This window comes from Taudactylus pleione, unplaced genomic scaffold (assembly GCF_031769625.1).
Source record: "Taudactylus pleione unplaced genomic scaffold, aTauple2 ptg000239l, whole genome shotgun sequence".
In the NCBI taxonomy this organism is placed as follows: Eukaryota; Metazoa; Chordata; class Amphibia; order Anura; family Myobatrachidae; genus Taudactylus; species Taudactylus pleione.
Genome location: NW_028284641.1, coordinates 841,929 through 854,192, shown reverse-complemented (window position 1 = coordinate 854,192; position 12,264 = coordinate 841,929). Strand labels below are relative to the sequence as shown.

At 49.8% G+C, this 12,264-nt stretch overlaps 1 protein-coding gene across 1 annotated transcript in view; it reads right to left on the bottom strand.

The window, feature by feature from the left end:
• The window catches only part of LOC148516803 (uncharacterized), a 59,665-nt gene extending 48,565 nt beyond the window's left edge, over window positions 1-11,100 (bottom strand). The window contains exon 1 of the mRNA XM_088479539.1: window positions 10,984-11,100. Within this exon, the coding sequence (XP_088335665.1) occupies window positions 10,984-11,100 (117 nt within the window). The remainder of the gene's footprint in view (window positions 1-10,983) is intronic.
• Between the last annotated feature and the right edge of the window lie 1,164 nt (window positions 11,101-12,264).

The following is a 12,264-nucleotide window of genomic DNA, read 5'->3' as shown; positions in this document are numbered from 1 at the left end:
AATCCTGCCTATACCTTCTAGGATTTAACTCTATTTGCGTACGCAGTCATACAGTAAATAAATGCCTTCAGACTTTGAGAAAATGTGTTTGCAACGCAAAAGGTTATTATTTAAGCAAAGTACAGATAGTTACATGCTGTGATCTAAATACAATTTAGCGCAAAGAATTTATACAGACCCAAGGTACAGTTATACATACGCACGCGCTCTGGGACCAGTTACCGGCATCAACAAGAAACCTCCGTCAATCAGCATCAGCAAGAAGACTCCAGATTGGGTTCAGAACACACATATATATACCCTTACAGAAATAGACAATACAATAGAGAGGTTTGTTGAGATCCCATTGGTTCTCCATCACGGTGCTTCTGTTACAGGACATTTAACAGGTCGATTCAAATAGACACAGATCAGCCTCCAACAGCCTTTTGTCTCCTTTTTCCCACCTCATGCAAATCTAAGCTGTTAATTTTACAAAGTACATTTTAGTGTTTTAACTCTCTACAGTCCATAAGTTGAGAATGCATGTTGCAATCTTCTCACCGATGATACTGGAAAGCTGTTGAGAAAGTGTAGATCAGTACAACACCAAACACGGTTTTCTTATCACGTATTAAACCTTAGATACCAAATAGTCTTTATTTCTCAGCATTAGTAATAAATGAATAAACCCTGAATATTACACTTTGAAGCTATGGAACCTTTTACGTGAGTGTGCAGTGTGTAAGTATTAGGGGTTTGGGAAAAGACGCTAGTTAACTTTGGGGCAGATGCGTACGCATGAAGCTAATAAACAGTGTTCACATGCAGGATATTATGCATTTTGCTAATGTGCGTCATGTTAACAGCGCAACTGTGTGTATTAATGTGTGTATGGGGTATGGTAAAATATGCGATCGCATGATGCTAATAATAGCATCGCCATATGTACTTAAGTGTGAGTTTAGCTAAAATGGCTCTGGGCGGTCATTCGCAAAATGGCGTCCTGTTGCAAGTTGCAAAATGGTGTTGTGCAGATCTCATTTTCATGGTGGTATCTTGCAGCCATTCGCAAGATGGCGTAGTTTCAATCTAATTTTAAACTGATCTTGTCTCAGCCAATTATCCAGCTTCGAAAATTGGCAGAGAGAGTGTGTGATGGGAATAGAAAGCAGCATTAGCAGAAAGTGCGGGTGATGGGGGTAGAGAGCAGCATTGGCAGAGAGAGTGGGTGATGGGGGTAGAGAGCAGCATTGGCAGAGAGAGTGGGTGATGGGGTAGAGAGCAGCATTGGCAGAGAGAGTGGGTGATGAGGTAGAGAGCAGCATTGGCAGAGAGAGTGGGTGATGGGGGTAGAGAGCAGCATTGGCAGAGAGAGTGGGTGACCAGGGAGAGAGCAGCATTGGCAGAGAGAGTGGGTGATGAGGTAGAAAGCAGAATTGGCAGAGAGAGTGGGTGATGGGAATAAAAAGCAGCATTGGCAGAGAGAGTGGATGATGGAGGTAGAAAGCGGCATTGGCAGAGAGAGCGGGTGATGGGGTAGAGAGCAGCATTTGCAGAGAGAGTGAGTGAAGGGGGTAGAGAGTAGCATTGGCAGAGAGAGTGGGTGATGGGGGTAGAGAGCAGCATTGGCAGAGAGAGTGAGTGAAGGGGTAGAGAGCAGCATTGGCAGAGAGAGTGGGTGATGGGAATAAAAAGCAGCATTGGCAGAGAGAGTGGATGATGGGGGTAGAGAGCAGCATTGGAACATAGAGTGGGTGATGGGGGTAGAGAGCAGCATTGGCAGAGAGAGTGGATGATGGGGGTAAAAAGTAGCATTGGCAGAGAGAGTGGGTGATGGGGTTAGAGAACAGCATTGGCAGAGAGAGTGGGTGATGAGGTGGAGAGCAGCATTGGCAGAGAGAGTGGGTGATGGGGATAGAGAGCAGCATTGGCAGAGAGCGCAGGTGATGGGGAAGGAGAGCAGCATTGGCAGAGAGAGTGGGTGATGGGGTAGAGAGCAGCATTGGCAGAGAGAGTGGGTGATGGGGTAGAGAGCAGCATTGGCAGAGAGAGTGGGTGATGGGGGTAGAGAGGAGCATTGGCAGAGAGAGTGGGTGATGAGGTAGAGAGCAGCATTGGCACATAGAGTGGGTGATGGGGGTAGAAAGCAGCATTGGCAGAGAGAGCAGGTGATGGGGGTAGAGAGCAGCATTTGCAGAGAGAGTGAGTGAAGGGGGTAGAGAGCAGCATTGGCAGAGAGAGTGGATGATGGGGGTAGAGAGTAGCATTGGCATAGAGAGTGGGTGATGGGGGAAAGAGCAGCATTGGCAGAGAGAGTGGGTGATGGGGGTAGAGAGCAGCATTGGCAGAGAGTGGGTGATGGGGGTAGAGAGCAGCATTGGCAGAGAGAGTGGGTGATGAGGTAGAGAGCAGCATTGGCACATAGAGTGGGTGATGGGGGTAGAGAGCAGCATTGGCAGAGAGGGTGGATGATGGGGGTAAAAAGTAGCATTGGCAGAGAGAGTGGGTGATGGGGTTAGAGAACAGCATTGGCAGAGAGAGTGGGTGATGAGGTGGAGAGCAGCATTGGCAGAGAGAGTGGGTGATGGGGATAGAGAGCAGCATTGGCAGAGAGAGCGGGTGATGGTGGAGGAGAGCAGCATTGGCAGAGAGAGTGGGTGATGGGGGTAGAGAGCAGCATTGGCAGAGAGAGTGGGTGATGGAGTAGAGAGCAGCATTGGCAGAGAGAGTGGGTGATGGGGTAGTGAGCAGCATTGGCAGAGAGAGTGGGTGACGAGGTAGAGAGCAGCATTGGCACATAGAGTGGGTGATGGGGGTAGAGAGCAGCATTGGCAGAGAGAGTGGATGATGGGGGTAAAAAGCAGCATTGGCAGAGAGAGTGGGTGATGGGGTTAGAGAACAGAATTGAGTGGGTGATGAAGTAGAGAGCAGCATTGGCAGAGACAGTGGGTGATGGGGATAGAGAGCAGCATTGGCAGAGAGAGCGGGTGATGGGGGAGGAGAGGAGCATTGGCAGAGAGAGTGAGTGATGGGGTAGAGAGCAGCATTGACAGAGAGAGTGGGTGATGGGGTAGAGAGCAGAATTGGCAGAGAGAGTGGGTGATGGGGTAGAGAGCAGCATTGGCAGAGAGAGTGGATGATGGGGGTAAAAAGCAGCATTGGCAGAGAGAGTGGGTGATGGGGTTAGAGAACAGAATTGAGTGGGTGATGAAGTAGAGAGCAGCATTGGCAGAGACAGTGGGTGATGGGGATAAAGAGCAGCATTGGCAGAGAGAGCGGGTGATGGGGGAGGAGAGGAGCATTGGCAGAGAGAGTGAGTGATGGGGTAGAGAGCAGCATTGACAGAGAGAGTGGGTGATGGGGTAGAGAGCAGCATTGGCAGAGAGAGTGGGTGATGGGGTAGAGAGCAGCATTGGCAGAGAGAGTGGGTGATGGGGTAGAGAGCAGCATTGGCAGAGAGAGTGGGTGATGAGGTAGAGAGCAGCATTGGCACATAGAGTGGGTGATGGGGTAGAGAGCAGCATTGGCAGAGAGAGTGGATGATGGGGGTAAAAAGTAGCATTGGCAGAGAGTGGGTGATGGGGTTAGAGAACAGCATTGGCAGAGAGAGTGGGTGATGAGGTGGAGAGCAGCATTGGCAGAGAGAGCGGGTGATGGGGAGGAGAGCAGCATTGGCAGAGAGAGTGGGTGATGGGGGTAGAGAGCAGTATTGGCAGAGAGAGTGGGTGATGGGGTAGAGAGCAGCATTGGCAGAGAGAGTGGGTGATGGGGTAGAGAGCAGCATTGGCAGAGAGAGTGGGTGATGGGGGTAGAGAGCAGCATTGGCAGAGAGAGTGGGTGATGGGGGTAGAGAGCAGCATTGGCAGAGAGTGGGTGATGAGGTAGAGAGCAGCATTGGCACATAGAGTGGGTGATGGGGGTAGAGAGCAGCATTGGCAGAGAGTGGATGATGGGGGTAAAAAGTAACATTGACAGAGAGTGGGTGATGGGGTTAGAGAACAGCATTGGCAGAGAGAGTGGGTGATGAGGTGGAGAGCAGCATTGGCAAAGAGAGCGGGTGATGGGGAGGAGAGCAGCATTGGCAGAGAGAGTGGGTGATGGGGGTAGAGAGCAGCATTGGCAGAGAGAGTGGGTGATGGGGTAGAGAGCAGCTTTGGCAGAGAGAGTGGGTGATGGGGTAGAGAGCAGCATTGCCAGAGAGAGTGGGTGATGGGGGTAGAGAGCAGCATTGGCAGAAAGAGTGGGTGATGGGGGTAGAGAGCAGCATTGGCAGAGAGTGGGTGATGGGGTAGAGAGCAGCATTGGCAGAGAGAGTGGATTATGGGGGTAGAGAGCAGCATTGGCAGAAAGTGCGGGTGATGGGAATAAAAAGCAGCATTGGCAGAGAGAGTGGATGATGGGGGTAGAAAGCAGCATTGGCAGAGAGAGTGGGTGATGGGAATAAAAAGCAGCATTGGCAGAGAGAGTGGATGAGGGGGGTAGAAAGCAGCATTGGCAGAGAGAGTGGGTGATGGGGGTAGAGAGCAGTATTGGCAGAGAGAGTGGATGATGGGGGTAGAAAGCAGCATTGACAGAGAGAGTGGGTGATGTGGGTAGAGAGCAGCATTGGCAGAGAGAGTGGATGATGGGGGTAGAAAGCAGCATTGACAGAGAGAGTTGGTGATGGGGGAAGAGAGCAGTATTGGCAGAAAGTGCGGGTGATGGGGGTAGAGAGCAGCATTGGCAGAGAGAGTGGATGATGGGGGTAGAAAGCAGCATTGACAGAGAGAGTGCGTGATGGGGGTAGAGAGCAGTATTGGCAGAAAGTGCGGGTGATGGGGGTAGAGAGCAGCATTGGCAGAGACAGTGGATGATGGGGGTAGAAAGCAGCATTGGCAGAGAGAGTGGATGATGGGGTAGAGAGCAGCATTGGCAGAGAGAGTGGGTGATGGTGTAGAGAGCTGCATTGGCAGAGAGAGTGGATGATGGGGGTAGAGAGCAGCATTGGCAGAGAGAGTGGGTGATGGGGGTAGAGAGCAGCATTGGCAGATAGAGTGGGTGATGGGGGTAGAAAGCAGCATTGGCAGAGAGAGTGGGTGATGGGGTAGAGAGCAGCATTGGCAGAGAGAGTGGGTGATGGGAATAAAAAGCAGCATTGGCAGAGAGAGTGGATGATGGGGGTAGAAAGCAGCATTGGCAGAGAGAGTGGGTGATGGGGGTAGAGAGCAGCATTGACAGAGAGAGTGGGTGATGGGGGTAGAGAGCAGCATTAGCAGAGAGAGTGGGTGATGGGGGTAGAGAGCAGCATTGGCAGAGAGAGTGGATGATGAGCAGCATTGGCAGAAAGTGCAGGTGATGGGGTAGAGAGTAGCATTGGCAGAGAGAGTGGGTGATGGGGGGAAAAGCAGCATTGGCAGAGAGAGTGGGTGATGGGGGAAAAAGCAGCATTGGCAGAGAGAGTGGGTGATGGGGTTAGAGAACAGCATTGGCAGAGAGAGTGGGTGATGGGGTTAGAGAGCAGCATTGGCAGAGAGAGTGGGTGATGGGGGTAGAGAGCAGTATTGGCAGAAAGTGCGGGTGATGGGGGTAGAGAGCAGCATTGGCAGAGAGAGTGGATGATATGCAGCATTGGCAGAAAGTGCAGGTGATGGGGTAGAGAGTAGCATTTGCAGAGAGAGTGGGTGATGGGGGAAAAAGCAGCATTGGCAGAGAGAGTGGGTGATGGGGTTAGAGAACAGCCTTGGCAGAGAGAGTGGGTGATGGCGTTAGAGAGCAGCATTGGCAGAGAGAGTGGGTGATGGGGGAAAGAGCAGCATTGGATACATATGACAAAATAACACCCCTCACTTGGTGATAGATTGCCAGCCCTCCGGCGTGGGACACATATGACCACCTAACACATCCCTCTTTCTGGCATAGGACACATATGACCTTTTAACTCCAAGGTCCATCTGGCATGGGACATGTATGACCACCTGACACAGCCTTCTGCCAAGATGGGACACGTATGACCATGGTCACCAGCACTGTGACTGGTCAGCCTATGAGTTACATAAAACTATCTTTCTACCAGGGACGTGCGGTGTGGTCAATGGATGGGGAGGTACTGGTTACTATCAGAGCCAGATCTACACACACATATATGAACCTGCCTGACATCTACAGATCTCCCTCCTCACACAGGTCCCCCCACCCACACACACAGATCCCCCTCACATTCTCGCACATATCTCCCTCTAACACAAAATATCCCCCTAGCACAAATTATTTCCCTCACCCACACACACAGGTCTCCCCCTAGCAGAGATAGTCCCCCAAAGCTTAAAAGATTACACTCACACACCTGCCCCTAGCAGCTGACCCTTCTCACCTTTTTCTTCTTTGTGTGTTTCCTCTATCTACATATGCCAATTCCTTCACTCCTTAGTGCTACTGCTACTGCTGAGCTCCGATGCCTGAGTACATCCTGGACTGGTCACCTGATCATCAGTAGTGTCCATCAGAGCTCAAGGCACGCCCCCTCACAGTGAGGCATGCCTCTGTTAGCTCTTTTTCTCTGTGTTTTATTGGATGCTTCATGGTCCAGCTCCAGGCAGTGTCTGTGCTCTCAGAGAAGAAGCTGAGCTCCTACTGCCTCATCCATTCCTGTAATTCCAGGGAGTGCTGCAATTTTGGTGAGTTTTGCCTATGAAAACGATCAGAATACTACAAAGAAGATATTTATAACTTATACGTATCTTCTTTGTATTATTCTAATCATTTTATAGTCAAAACTCTGCAGCCTGACAGTGAGTATGACAGGGGAGGCCCTGCCTCCCTATACTGCTCATTCCTGCTTTCTACGTCAAATCATTTATCAAGATTGATATAGAGGGCACTGATTCTGTGCCAGGCACGTCTCAAAGCTGAACAAATGCCTTGATTCAGGGTGGGAGCTGTTTTTTTTAGTTGCGGCCTCTTGACCGCTCACATAGCTGTGGGTTACCACCAATAGCTTATGCGAGCGGCCAGGTGATGGTCGCGATGGTCAAGGCTATCGCGACCATCGGGCATGCGACGGGACCCTTGCGGTACGGTCTCGTGGCCGCAAGCCCCAGAGAGCTTCCGGCTCTAATAGAGCCAGAAGCTCTCTCACTGAAATCACTGGTGATGTCAGTGGCGCCACCCACAAACGGCAGGCGTTCGCTTGGGAACGCCTCCGTTTGTGAAGCCACCCCCCCGCCATGCCTACAAAACAGGGCGAGCTGTCGATCAACATCGACAGCCGCCCCTTTTGTAGTGAGCCACGGAGCGAGTGCTTTTTGCGCTCGCTCCGGGGCTAGCGCACTGGCACACCATCGACCCACTTTCGAGCGCAACGTGCTTGCGAGCGGGTCTGAATCAGGCCCAAAGTCCACAATTATCCACAAACTGGGTATGCTCCACAATAATCAGTTGCAGACAGCGCACACATTGCACCATGAATACGCACTGTGATGAAGGACCCGAGACCTGCTGGTTTGCTCCATGCGTGGCCGGATCTCTCCGTCTATGAAATGGGTGTTTCTGGGTGACAACTGGGTGTGTAGATTGTGAGCACATGGGAACAATTGTGTCATGGGAGTGTTCTGGGCATGCAGCCAGCACATTCATGCTACTGTGAGGCGTGCGCATGGTGGGAGGTGGGAGGTCTGTCTCTGGTAGATCTTTTGCACCTAGCATGGTGCTAGGGTTAGGGCTGATGCTGATGATGACAGATGTGACTGCATGTGGAGAAGAATTGGGTGCTGTGACTGTGCGCATGAAGCCGCACCAATACTCACATTCGCATAGCGGCAGATTGCGGCTTCTACCCTTATAAATATAAAACCCTTTTACCAAATGTAACTTTAATAAACAATGGGTACAAGACAATAGTTACATCATTAACTTTTTGCCCACACTATACCCCCCCACCTGAAAACACCGACATCAACGTTTTTCAGCAGGTGATCCCCCACCCACCACACTTGCCTACTGGGCATCATTAAGACCCCCCAATAGGGCAGAGGCTATAGTAGTTAGTAAAAAAAAATTTACTTGGTTTTCAACACATACCACCCGAAGACAAGACAAGGGAAAAAGACAGGGATTTGGCTAACAGAAGCGCCTCAGGATAAGGACTGTGCTTCCATAGGGATAAGGACTGTGCTTCCATAGGGATAAGGACTGTGCTTCCATAGGGATAAGGACTGTGCTTCCATAGGAATAAGGACTGTGCTTCCATAGGGATAAGGACTGTGCTTCCATAGGGATAAGGACTGTGCTTCCATAGGAATAAGGACTGTGCTTCCATAGGGATAAGGACTGTGCTTCCATAGGGATAAGGACTGTGCTTCCATAGGGATAAGGACTGTGCTTCCATAGGGATGAGGACTGTGCTTCCATAGGAATAAGGACTGTGCTTCCATAGGGATGAGGACTGTGCTTCCATAGGAATAAGGACTGTGCTTCCATAGGGATAAGGACTGTGCATCCATAGGGATAAGGACTGTGCTTCCATAAGGATAAGGACTGTGCTTCCAAAGGGATAAGGACTGTGCTTCCATAGGAATAAGGACTGTGCTTCCATAGGAATAAGGACTGTGCTTCCATAGGAATAAGGACTGTGCTTCCATAGGGATGAGGACTGTGCTTCCATAGGGATGAGGACTGTGCTTCCATAGGAATAAGGACTGTGCTTCCATAGGGATAAGGACTGTACTTCCATAGGGATAAGGACTGTGCTTCCATAGGGATAAGGACTGTGCTTCCATAGGGATAAGGACTGTGCTTCCAAAGGGATAAGGACTGTGCTTCCATAGGGATAAGGACTGTGCATCCATAGGGATAAGGACTGTGCTTCCATAGGGTAAGGACTGTGCTTCCATAAGGATAAGGACTGTGCTTCCATAGGGATAAGGACTGTGCTTCCGTAGGAATGAGGACTGTGCTTCCATAGGAATGAGGACTGTGCTTCCATAGGGATAAGGACTGTACTTCCATAGGGATAAGGACTGTGCTTCCATAGGGATAAGGACTGTGCTTCCATAGGAATAAGGACTGTGCTTCCATAAGGATAAGGACTGTGCTTCCATAGGGATAAAGACTGTGCTTCCATAGGATTAAGGACTGTGCTTCCAAAGGGATAAGGACTGTGCTTCCATAGGAATAAGGACTGTGCTTGCATATGGATAAGGACTGTGCTTCCATAGGGATATGGATTGTGCTTCCAAAGGGATAAGGACTGTGCTTCCATAGGAATAAGGACTGTGCTTCCATAGGGATAAGGACTGTGCTTCCATAGGAATAAGGACTGTGCTTCCATAGGGATAAGGACTGTGCTTCCATAGGGATAAGGACTGTGCTTCCATAAGGATAAGGACTGTGCTTCCAAAGGGATAAGGACTGTGCTTCCATAGGAATAAGGACTGTGCTTCCATAGGAATAAGGACTGTGCTTCCATAGGGATAAGGACTGTGCTTCCATAGGAATAAGGACTGTGCTTCCATAGGGATGAGGACTGTGCTTCCATAGGAATGAGGACTGTGCTTCCATAGGGATAAGGACTGTACTTCCATAGGGATAAGGACTGTGCTTCCATAGGGATAAGGACTGTGCTTCCATAGGAATATGGACTGTGCTTCCATATGGATAAGGACTGTGCTTCCATAGGAATAAGGACTGTGCTTCCATAAGGATAAGGACTGTGCTTCCAAAGGGATAAGGACTGTGCTTCCATAGGAATAAGGACTGTGCTTCCATAGGGATATGGATTGTGCTTCCATAGGAATAAGGACTGTGCATCCATAGGAATAAGGACTGTGCTTGCATATGGATAAGGACTGTGCTTCCATAGGAATAAGGACTGTGCTTCCATAGTGATAAGGACTGTGCTTCCATAGGAATAAGGACTGTGCTTCCATAGGAATAAGGACTGTTTCCATAGAGAGCACAGCTCTTTCTAAGCACCTGTGCTCTTATTAGGTGTGGGAGCAGGGTTTTGATGGTGTAACATGGGGGCGTTCCTAAGCTCTGTGTCCACTGTATCAGAGAAAAAACACAGAAACCATCACTGAGAGGCAACCATTGATTATTGGAGTCAAACCATTGATGGTTGTAAACCGTTGATGGCCATCCTTACCCGGCTTCATTAATGTTCCCTCCTACAGTCACCAGTATGTATGTCTCCATGTCCTCCTACAGTCACCAGTATGTATGTCCTCATGTCCTCCTACAGTCACCAGTATGTATGTCTCCATGTCCTCCCACAGTCACCAGTATGTATGTCTCCATGTCCCCTCTGGGCCCCAGTGTATATTTCTCCATATCCCCCACAGTCACCAGTATGTATGTCTCCATGTCCACCCACAGACACCAGTATGTATGTCTCCATGTCCACCCACAGTCACAAGTATGTATGTCTCCATGTCCTCCCACAGTCACCAGTTTGTATGTCTCCATGTCCTCCCACAGTTACCAGTATGTATGTCTCCATGTCCCCTCACAGTCACCAGTATGTATGTCTCCATGTCCCCTCACAGTCACCAGTATGTATGTCTCCATGTCCACCCACAGACACCAGTATGTATGTCTCAATGTCCTCCCACAGTCACCAGTATGTATGTCTCCATATCCACCCACAGTCACCAGTATGTATGTCTCCATGTTCTCCCACAGTCACCAGTATGTATGTCTCCATGTCCCCTCACAGTCACCAGTATGTATGTCTCCATGTCCACCCACAGACACCAGTATGTATGTCTCCATATCCACCCACAGTCACCAGTATGTATGTCTCCATGTCCCCTCACAGTCACCAGTATGTATGTCTCCATGTCCTCCACAGTCACCAGTATGTATGTCTCCATGACCTCCCACAGTTACCAGTATGTATGTCTCAATGTCCACCCACAGTCACCAGTATGTATGGTATGTCTCCATGTCCTCCACAGTCACCAGTATGTATGTCTCCATATCCCCCACAGTCACCAGTATGTATGTCTCCATATCCCCCACAGTCACCAGTATGTATGTCTCCATGTCACCTCTGGGCCCCAGTGTATATCTCTCAATATCCACCACAGTCACCAGTATGTATGTCTCCATGTCCTCCACAGTCACCAGTTTGTATGTCTCCATGTTCTCCCACAGTCACCAGTATGTATGTCTCCATGTCCTCCCACAGTCACCAGTATGTATGTCTCCATATCCTCCCACAGTCGCCAGTATGTATGTCTCCATGTCCCCTCTGGGCCCCAGTGTATATCTCTCCATATCCCCCACAGTCACCAGTATGTATGTCTCCATGTCCTCCCACAGTCACCAGTATGTATGTCTCCATGTCCCCTCACAGTCGCCAGTATGTATGTCTCCATGTCCCCTCTGGGCCCCAGTGTATATCTCTCCATACCCCCCACAGTCACCAGTATGTATGTCTCCATGTCCCCTCACAGTCTCCAGTATGTATGTCTCCATGACCTCCCACAGTTACCAGTATGTATGTCTCAATGTCCACCCACAGTCACCAGTATGTATGGTATGTCTCCATGTCCTCCACAGTCACCAGTATGTATGTCTCCATATCCCCCACAGTCACCAGTATGTATGTCTCCATATCCCCCACAGTCACCAGTATGTATGTCTCCATGTCACCTCTGGGCCCCAGTGTATATCTCTCAATATCCACCACAGTCACCAGTATGTATGTCTCCATGTCCTCCACAGTCACCAGTTTGTATGTCTCCATGTTCTCCCACAGTCACCAGTATGTATGTCTCCATGTCCTCCCACAGTCACCAGTATGTATGTCTCCATATCCTCCCACAGTCGCCAGTATGTATGTCTCCATGTCCCCTCTGGGCCCCAGTGTATATCTCTCCATATCCCCCACAGTCACCAGTATGTATGTCTCCATGTCCTCCCACAGTCACCAGTATGTATGTCTCCATGTCCCCTCACAGTCGCCAGTATGTATGTCTCCATGTCCCCTCTGGGCCCCAGTGTATATCTCTCCATACCCCCCACAGTCACCAGTATGTATGTCTCCATGTCCCCTCACAGTCTCCAGTATGTATGTCTACATGTCTTCCCACAGTCACCAGTATGTATGTCTCCATGTCCACCCACAGTCACCAGTATGTATGTCTCCATGTCCCCTCTGGGCCCCAGTGTATATCTCTCCATATCCCCACGGTCACCAGTATGTATGTCTCCATATAGAATAGGTGATAGTATAAGTAAAGGATGGAAACGCACATGAGGGAAGAGGACCTTGCTCGTCAGAGCTTTTATTCTAAAGGGGAG